Consider the following 10747-nt stretch of genomic DNA (forward strand, 5'->3'; position numbering starts at 1 on the left):
CTCACACACAAGACTGTTTTTGTGATTTTTCCAATCCAGTAACCAGAGCAAATAGGTTAAGCTTTGAGTAGACATCTCTGCTTTGGAATGTTTTGGGACCCTTTTGAGATTTACCTCTCAATAATCCTGAGCTCACAAATCCCCATGAGAAAATGACTCAAATGTTTGAGTCCTCTGGGAATTCTAGTGGAGTTTGTATATGAGAAATGGGCCCAAACTGCACATTAAGAATCTGAGTGCAACTTTATTAAAGTTTGAGGGTGTTCTCATCTGGGATTGCAGTTCAGCCCAAAATAGAATTCAGAGTAACAGAATTTGGATCTAGAGCTGGTTCTGAACATACCTAAAGTTTGGGAATTTGTCCCAGCTCATCTCTAGTTCATTGTACATACATGAATGTAAGCAATATTTGTGACATATTACCAAGCGGGTGTAGTGAAGCTCTGACCTTACAGTTAAACAATTTTAACTAAACTTAATTCAGAAGTAACTTCTTTCCTTCAGTGAACAATGTACCTTTACCTCAATTAAAATAAATGCATAGTTGGTAGTACCTTCCACTGGAAATTGGCTTCATCTCTAAAACAATAAGATGTCTGCTATAATCTTCAAGTTATCTGTTAGTTTGTTATGATCTGTTTTTCTTGACTGCACTGTAATGGGTTGGGATATACCACCTGGCGCCTCCTGCTGGTTGTCTGGGAATTAGCTCTGTCCAGTGGAGCGCCCCCTCCTGGTGGTGTACCGTCCGTCATCTTGCCCTCAGGGTGTCTGGACCCGTGTTGCTCCCCGCTCGGCGGATCCTCTCCGGGCCACTGCCCTCCGGCAGTGCCCCATAGTCCATCCGCACCCCCATCCGGGGTTTGGGGGGGGGGGGTGGTGTTGAGCAGCAGTTCCTATGCACCAGCCACAATGTCCAACCACACACCTCAAAGTCTAATTCCTCCAGTCAGGGATCTGGCGTAGTCTGTGATGGCCGCTGCCCATGGCCGATGGCGGGGTGTACAGCCGAGGGAGAAGAGGGGGACCCAGTCCCGCCCTCTACTCTGGGTCCAGGCCCAGGGACCCTCTGACAGCAGCCTGGCTGTCCTCCTCCTCTCCCCTCATCTGTCTGCTTCCCCGGGCCGCTTCCCCTTCGGCCCTTGCACCCGCTAGGCCCTTGCCTTCAGGGCCTGCAGCCTGGCAGACACGGGGCTGGAGTTCCCTTTTGCTCTCTCTCACACACCCACTCACTCACACTCTCACTCACACACACACTCTCACACTCACTCACACTCACACTCTCTCACACACACACACTCACACTCTCTCACACATACACACACTCTCACACTCACAGACACACTCTCACACACACTCACATACACTTACACTCACACTCACACACTCACTCTCACACAAACACTCTCACACTCACTCACACAAACTCACACTCACTCACACAAACACACACACTCTCACACACTCACTCATACACTCTCACACACACACATACTCACACACACACACACACACTAACTCACACACTCACACAGTCTCTCACACACACTCACAGATATTCACACACTCAAACACACTCAGATATTCACACACACACTCAAACACACTCACACTCTCACACAGACTCACACATACTCAGACACACACTCACACACACATTCACTCACACACACACTCACACACAAACACTCTCACACACTCTCTAACACTCCTACACTCTCACACACTCATACTCACACACTCTCATACTCACACACACTCTCACACTCACACTCACACACACACTCACACACTCACACACTCTCTCACACACTGACTCACTCACACACTAACTCACTCACACAGTCTCTCACACACACACACTCACAGGTATTCACACACACACTGACTCACTCACACTCTCACACACACACACACACACTCAAAAACTCTCACACTCACACACACTCACCATCACACAATCACACTCTCTCACACTCACACACTCACACGCTCTCAAACACTCTCTCACACACACACTCACTCTCTCACCCACTCACACTCACCCACTCACACTCCCTCTCACACACACACGCACACTCCCTCTCACACTCCCTCTCACAAAAAACACTCTCACGCTCTCTCTCACACACTCACACAAACTCACACTCACAAACTCAGTCTCACTCTAACATACTCACACACACCCACTCACACTCACACACACACACACACACTCTCACTCACCATCTGACACACACTCACTCACACACTCCCTCTCACACAAACTCTCACACAAACTCCACAGCATCCAGCTTCAGCCTGCAACGACACAGACTGGGTTCAGACTGGGTTCAGACTGGGTTCATCGGCCTCTGTTCACAGGCCACACCACCAGCGACGCTCCCACAGTCCTGGCCAGCTACGCCGAGCAGAACCGTCTTCTGATCCAGATCATCCTACAGAAGGACTTTTGTGTTGCCTTAGAGGATCCTGATCCTCGCTTTAAGGGACAATGTTGCCTGCACCTTCAGCCTGGGTGGAACAACATCTCAGCTGTGGCTGACCAACTGTCCTCCTTTGCCGTGCAGATTCGTAAGAAGCGTAAGCAGTGGGATCCTGGGCCCAGTCCATTGAGCAGTGGCTTATTACTGTTGCTATTATTTTTATAGTCTTTTTGTTGGGGATGGCAGTGGTCAAGCAGCTAATTCGTAAGGTTGTGTCAGCCCTGCCTTTGCAGGTGAGGTATTCCTCCATCCCCTTGGACAGCAGCAAACCACCACCTCCATACTACGAACACGACGACTTGTAAAACACCTCTCTTTTTTTCTTCTTTTCTCCTTTTTTTTGGTCTTTGCATGGGACATCCCCCTCACAGCCCGTTTGGGTCGGCCGGGGGGGATGTCTGTTACAGCTCCATTTTCCATTTTGTTCTTGTTTTCCTCCTGTGGCCGCCCCTCCCTGATGTTAAGTTGTTTACCAGGGCCTCTGCCCTTCTCAAAGGAATGGCCACTTGTGCTAAGTGGGACCACTGCCCTGTTCAAAGGGTTAGTCCTGTTATCACCTTGTTAAAACCTGGGCGTGGTGTAGGGTAGACTCTGTCCATAGCTGCAAGACCTATTGTGTTTTTAGGATCCTGGGCATGAGTCATACTTCTGGGCTCAGGGCTAGTCCAAACATGCCTCTGGCTGCCTGCAGTTTTTTCTCTGCCTCCCTGTAAGAAAGGGAGCCAATCAGAGCTACTGGCGGGAAGCTGCCAGGCTTTGCCTTTAAAAACAGACATTTTTTGAACAGACTTCAGAAAGGTTCTTGCATTGCTGCCTGGTCTGATCAACCAGGGGTTCTGGGGGTCCTTTCTCTGCTCTCATTTCATTTTTGAGCATACCCCCATTTTTGAAACCCCCCCCCCCCCCGAAGAACGAATTGTTGCCTGAGAGATCTCCTGATTATCAAGACTGTACCGAGCCTTCTGATGTGCTTGCTGTTTCTGCCCCCTCTGCTGCTGCCTTGGGGGATGGTAAGAATCCCTCTGTGAAACTTTCTATACTTTTATTTTATTATTTTAGCTGCTGGCTCTGTCTCCCCAGCACACAGACTCAAGCTAAACCTTGGTCTGTGTCTTAAAACCTCTCTCTTAAACCCCGTGGCACTCTGCCACTGAAAATAAGTTTGTGCTGCTGCTAAGTTCTGCTCCTGTGGGCTTTGCCTTGGACTGTTTTCAGCTGTATCCACTGCTGCAGGCCACCTACCTTAGCTTCCTTGGGGGCTGCCTTGGGAGCTGTATTCTGGGCACATACCACTCTGCCCTCTGTAACTTCCCCATAGCATAAGGTGCACCATAGGTTTTGTTTTTTCTTTCTTAGTTTGATAAGTCATAGTTTGTTAAGATTGTAAAGCTTGTAAGTCTCACCTGCCTTGCTATAGTTCGTTGTTTTGTTGCTCCATATAAGTCTGCTTGTCATTTTATATAAGTTTGATTAAGTTAGAGGATAGATAAGGTTTTTGCTGCCTTTTTGCTGTTAGTTTCTGTGTCTTTTGCTAGTTGCTTTTCAAATGCTTTTTTGGCCTTCCTAATTATACTTGATGATGGGTGGTAGCATTGTTGTCAATAGTCTGTATTCTTTTGAATGCTCTCCCTTCATCCTTCCAGGCTGGAGCTCCTCTTTAGCTAACATCTGAAAGTGTGTGTGCAGTTCTTGGGATGTTTTTTCCCCTTTTGCCCCAGCCTGTTGTTGGAAACTGTATTTATGTGTAAGGTTTGAAAATAAATAAAATACATATTGAAATATAAACTTGTATTATGATGGCGTCTCATGTCTTCAGGCTTGCCATGCTATTTAAAATAGTTGGCTTTATTTTTGCAGAATGGAACCAGTTTTGGATAAAGCAACAATGATAAGACCATCCTATATTGCTAGTATTGAGCTATCTCCAAGAAAGTGGCCAGTAAATGTTGAGGACCTTTAAAGCAGACCTCTCAGATGAATTTTCCCTGGTTTCTTCAGACTTGGATATAAGCCAGGTGAGAATGTTAAACAGTCTACTTTGTTAATTTAAAAAATGAAATTACTTAAATTGTGAAGCATTTATATATCCTGTTGCTTTTAATGATAAAGCAACAACATATCCATACTTCTGTATAAATAAAAGGGAAACATTTTAAATTAGATGCTATAGTAATGAATTCCTGTATTTGTGCCTTGATAGTCCTGTCATTGTCTAGTTTGTTTTGTATTAATCAAAAAAAGATACTCTAATTATAAGAGGCTAAATTCTGACATCAGAAGCAGAGAAATTCAGAGACGTTATTTGTTCACGTATATTGACTGGCCTACTTGTTTTCATCTTATTTTGAAGTTAATCTTTTTGCTGGGTACTTTTGATACCAACACAAAAAGTGATCATTATAAAACAATAACTTGCAGGAAATGTTGGTAAAATCTATAGTTTCCTCCTGTCCTGCCTAGTAATGCAGAAATTAATTACTAGATACAAAGGATAATATGGGGTATGCAGGTGGCTCTTATTTTCAATTACTGCTTGGCCTAAACTGCATAGAATATTTTTGTATATCGCAAGAAGTCATTTTAATTATTTTATAAGATTAAGGCGAATTTCTAGAAGGACCAAGTACTTGCAGCAATAAATGAATGAATTACGGTGGGGGAAGTGACCTGAAATAACTAATATTTAATATCTTACCATGCTAATTGTCAAACTAGACATTCAGACTAAGTAGCAATGCTATTAATTGAAGGTAATTTTTTTTTATTTTTATTTTAAGAGGAACAGTTTGGATTCCAAGGAACATATACAAGTTTGCCTTCGTATTAGGCCTTTCACAGCAAGTGAAAAAGAAAATGAATCTCAGGTGTGGCTCTTTCTACATAAGACTCAATGTTCTTTTTTACAAAAAATTTTTAGCTAAGATACAAATGTACAATTTTTCTCCTGAGCTTAAAAATCCATTTTTTTTCCTTTTACAGGACTGTGTTTCTATTCAAGACTCAACTAGCATTATATTGAAAGGCCCTAAGAATTCAATGATCTGTCAGCGGAGTGAAAAAAATGTAGGGCAGATGGTGCAGAAATTCACTTTTTCACGAGTAAGCACATGATACTTGAGACAAACTTCATTTTATAATGTGGAAACTTGTTGACTCTTGCCCTAAACGAGTGGGTTTTTTTTTAAATTCTTTTAAAACTGGGAACATTTTATATACATTTAACTGATGAAAAGTGCCTAGATGTAAAACTGCTCTTTCTTCCCCACCCCCTAAATGGTCCTTTTAAAACAACTGAAAATTGCCTCTTGCTAATGCTTAGGTATTTGGACCTGAAACAACTCAGGAAGAGTTCTTTGACGGTACTGTGAAACAACCAGTACAAGACTTCTTGGAGGGACACAATCGTCTTATTTTCACTTATGGTGTGACAAATGCTGGAAAAACCTACACTTTCCAAGGTACTATTAACATTTTCTTGAACCATGAAATTACAAAAATCTTGTGTGTGCAGGCTTCTGAATTAGTCAAATATATATTCAAGTGCCAGAGGTGTGGTGTGTTTTATTTATTTATTTAATTTTTTGGCCTGTATCCCATTACACATTTATTTGGACTTTGCAACTCTCCCTGAACATACAATAAAACAACTAAAAACTGGTAATACCAACAAAAAACACCTCTTTGTAATGGAGAAGCACATGTGTATATAATTCAAAAATATAAACAGACTATACACAAGTTAAACTGTGAGTGGTGTACCTCCTCATAAGGTCAAGTAGCAACTATCAATCTGCTGAAAGTGAAACGTTGGCTTCAAATAGAGTAGAAGCAATTGATCATAATGGGCAGAAAACAGATGTTTTCTGAAATTTGTTTGCACTTAAATGATTAAGCTTTTTCTTTCTAAAAGGAAACCTATTTAAAAATCTGAATTTAATACAAAATATGTAAAGGCCCAAATTTATTATCTCTTAATACATTTTAAATAAAAAAAAATATGCTGAATCCATGAGACTATCAAAAAGTTTTGAATTAAAGGCTGCTTTTCTATATAAAAAAAGATTTTTCTCTTTTCTCCCTCTTTCCCTCCCTCCTCCTCCCTCAATTCTAACTTTTGAGGTGAATTTTTGTAAATCTGGCTCAAATAGGGCATAGGTGCTGGAACTAGGGTCGTTTGGAGGTGCTGCTGCACACCGGCTTGAAGTGATTTCCGTCAAACAAGGTTTTCAGTTTGGTTCAGCACCCCAGCAGTAGGCACGTTCTGTATCAGTGACTTGATCCTGTGAGGTCTCCGGTGCAAGAGACTGGTAAAGTGATCACAAGCATTGGGACCTGGCCTCTGACTCCAAGAGACACCATCATCTATCTCATAAGGATCATCCACTGAGCCCACCTGGGTGGTCTTACTCCTATTTTAAAGTATCCTCCTTACCTGAGCTCTGATTGGCTCATTTGAATCTGAATATTTATGATTCCAACCCAACATGGAAACTTACTCTCCAGCTCAGGGTGTAAACATTGATCTGCCATACCACCCATGGTTCTGGGCACTTCAAGAAATGTCCTTGCTCTGTCTCTTTGCATGTACTCTCAGGCGGATACAAACAAACAATCCATTAATTTCTCAAATGCCTGCCTCAGTTTCTAAAGAAATAAAATGCTGCAGTGCTAAAAGTGGGTTATGCCAGCTGAAGTCATGGATTGTTTTTGTTTTTGTTTTGTTTTTTCTCCCTGGGGATGGGGTGGTGCAGGGAGTAATGTAACAAGGGAGAATGAACAGTGTGTGCAACCGGAAAGGAGCAACACTAGTGTCAAAACAGTTTATTGTGGAAGACAGGGACAAGGTTCTTCAGAGTGCAGCCTATAGTGTTGATTTCAGCACCCAGGGACTGGAGGAGGAAAAACTGCCATGGCTGCCGTTCGTAAAAAAAAAAAAAAAAAAAAAAAAAAAAGGTTTTCAGATTATTCTCAAGAAATTCCTGTAACCACTGGGTTAAAAAAGGAACGTGTGCCAAATGTAAATAGTGCAGCAAAGAGATACAAAGCATGATTGTCAGAATGAAATAACGTTATGAAAAATGCTCCTCAGAAGGCAATGACTGAAGATGACAATGTAGACCAGGGGTCTCAAACTCAAATGACCCCGAGGGTCGCATGAGGACTAGTGCATTGGCCCGAGGGCCGCATCACTGACACGCCCCCTTGCTGCCCCTGGCCCCACCCCCAATCCACCCCTTCCATGAGGCCCCGCCCCTGCCCTGTCTCTTCTCCACCTCCTCCCCTAAGCGCGCGGCTCCCCGCTCCTCCCCCCCCCTCCTGGAAAGTGCTAAGCGCCACCAACAGCTGTTTGGTGGTTTGGCGGCGGGGCACTTAGGCGGCGGGTCCCGGAACAGAAGGGGCCCCCCACTGCCGAAGACCGGGCTGCGCTTCGGCGGCGGCGGGTCCCTCTTTTCCCCACCCCGGCCCCGGCCGGTCCCGCTTCCCTTCCCCACCCCCGGCCCGGCCCCGGCGGGTTCTCGCATTCCCTTCCCCACCCGGCCCCGGCGGGTCTCGCTTCCCTCCCCCCCCCCCCGGCCCGGCCCGGCCCCGGCGGGTCTCGCTCCCCCCCCAGCCCGGCCCGGCCCGGCCACGGCGGGTCTCGCTTCCCTCCCCCGGCCCCGCCCGGCCCCGGCGGGTCTCGCTTCCCTCCCCCCCCCCCCGGCACGGCCCGGCCCGGCGGGTCTCGCTTCCCTTCCCCCCCCCCACGCCCGGCCCCGGCGGGGCCCGCTTCCCACCCAGGCCCCGGCCCGGCCCCGGCGGCTCCCGCTTCCCCCCCACCCCCTTACCCGAGCGCTGTCTCCGGCGAGGCCTGAGCTCGTCCCGCTCAGAGCCGCGTGGTGAGGGGGCGGGGCTGTGAGCTCCACGCCGAGCGCAGCGCTCAGCCCAGAGCTCCCAGCCCCGCCCCCTCCCCATGCGGCTCGGATCGGGGCGGGGCTCAGGCGCTCGGACGGAGACTCGGCGCTCTATGCGCCGAGGCTCCAGGAGAGGGGCGGAGGCGGGAGCCTCCGCTTTTCTCTTGGGGGCCCCTGCGGAGCCCGGGGCCCGGGGCAAATTGCCCCCTTTTCCCCCCCCTCTGGGCGGCCCTGGGGAGCTCCGCGGGCCGCAGGGAAGAGCTCCGCGGGCCGCAGGGAAGAGCTCCGGCCCGCGGGCCGCATGTTTGAGACCCCTGATGTAGATAATCCTTATTTTGCTATAAAATTGGGTTTAAAATAAATTGTGATAGAAACAGCTTTGAGGAGGAAATCTTTCACTTACAATTTAATAAAACAATAACTCAGTGCCTTGTAGTACTCAGTGAGTGAGAGTAACTTTTTTTTCTTGATCATTTTTGTTTCAGGTTTCAGTTTATTCAGAAGGGGTTATGAACATCCATTATCTGTAATGACTACAACTTCAGAGTCATCTACTGGTACCACCAGTAGTGCTGCAACTAAACTACGAGACAGTAACTACCTGTATTTATTTATCTTTAACCAAAATAATTTCTTCAAGTAAAACCATGGATGAGTTCATAATCAAGACCAGCAAATTCCCGCAATATTCCATAGATGAAAAGATTGCTTAATTCATGTCTTGAACAAGATGAAAGGGAGAATTTCTTGTATACAACTATTTCATTGACATGGTTCAGTCACTACGACCAGGCTACACTCCACCCAGAAAACCAGACATCTCTAAAAGGTTGCTGGATACAGTGTATGAGAAGGAAATCTGAACAGTGTGCAGAAAACATTGATGGAATTTTTAGTTAATCTGAGTCTTGATGGGTATAGCAATGTACACAATGATCCAATAATATGTGATTGTGTGACGACAAGATGGGTTGTCCATCTTACAGAAATGATTAATACATCAGGAAATGCCCATATAGCAGAATACTTAGAAGTAGCAGTAAAAGCTATAACAAAAACAGAAAATCAAGTGTGTAGCTTGGTTGCAGATAATGCTGCAAATGTAAGAAAGATGAGGAAAAAAAATCCCGGAGACAAATCTAGGAAGAGACAATGAAGGGAACCTGAAATGTATTATATGAGTGCAGTGCTTATTTGATGGGGTGGTTTTCTTTGCCAAAGACTTCAGTACTACTTGGGAATAAAGGAAAATGTTGAAACTGCACAATACTTCCATAACAATCACTTTGCTTCAGCTTCTCAGACCAGAGAAGGAGAATCAAAACTAATTTTTCCCTAGGACTGTATGATGGAATTCAGTGGCCTGAATGTTTGAGCTGCATATTAAGAACTGGGCTTATTCTGTATACTACTACTTAGTTTCCATCAATTTGTGAAAGAAAATCATGACAATCAGTCAAACATCAGACTTAAAGAGAATTGTGGAAGATGGGTTTCAGGATAGTTTCCTTAGCTTTGGGCAAACTGCCAGAGAAAGACGACTGCTACTATCAACGATGCAGTCAAAAAATTTGGAAGGAACTAAAGGAGACACTGAAGAAAGGAAATTGCAGGCTAGTAAAAGAAGCAGATGTATCAAGCACTTGCTCTGACCTCATATTTCTTGCTAATAGTCTCAACCCAGTATACTGGGGCAGAAAGGGTCCTAACTGTCTGAAGGAAGATGCTTGTTGCTTTTGACATGGGTATTCTAATAATCACCCGTCTGGTCATCCCAACCATAACAAATTTCAGGAACTGGAGGTGAACCATGATTCAAGCAGTACGATGCTTGCAAGTCACACCACTGAATTGAAGGAGAGTCCTAGCTAAACTCCTAGAAACCAGCATTTTTAATTGCTAATCCAGCTCTTTTGAAAACAGTAGCCCCCTCTTCTGGCAGGCCACAGGGAATATTGTTCATTATTTGGACTAATTCATTCAAAAGTTGGAGATATTTTGATGGGGAGTTGAAATTTGAAAAATTTCCCAGGCTGGAACCTGTACGCTTAGTTTAATTCACTAACTACAGTAAATCTCTCTACTGAATAAACTTCTTCAATACATTCATTTAGTCATATTGTGGAACATGTTTCTCGATAAGAGTAAGTCTTGTATGTAAAAACATTTCAAGGTTTTGTTTAATAAAAATTTAATATGCTGTTTTTTGTCTTGATTAGAATGGGCAAATAGAATTTAGATTAATGTGGCTTGGACACAAATGAGTTTAAAACATTATTTACACACTCTACCTTGATATAACGCTTTGTCCTTGGGGGCCAAAAAAATCTTACTGTCGTTATTGGGTGAAACCAAACTTTGCTTTGATCC

At 44.8% G+C, this 10747-nt stretch overlaps 1 protein-coding gene across 1 annotated transcript; it reads left to right on the plus strand.

Annotated features, from left to right (window-relative positions):
- Positions 1 to 1373: 1373 nt before the first annotated feature.
- Positions 1374 to 1816, plus strand: LOC123361203 (putative uncharacterized protein FLJ46204; the record flags this gene model as incomplete). Its single annotated transcript, XM_045001334.1, has 2 exons — positions 1374 to 1418; positions 1748 to 1816. Coding segments are annotated over 2 exons (114 nt in total), but the record flags the coding sequence as incomplete, so codon positions are not given.
- Between the last annotated feature and the right edge of the window lie 8931 nt (positions 1817 to 10747).

Source organism: Mauremys mutica, unplaced genomic scaffold (assembly GCF_020497125.1).
Source record: "Mauremys mutica isolate MM-2020 ecotype Southern unplaced genomic scaffold, ASM2049712v1 Super-Scaffold_100406, whole genome shotgun sequence".
Taxonomy (NCBI): domain Eukaryota; kingdom Metazoa; phylum Chordata; order Testudines; family Geoemydidae; genus Mauremys; species Mauremys mutica.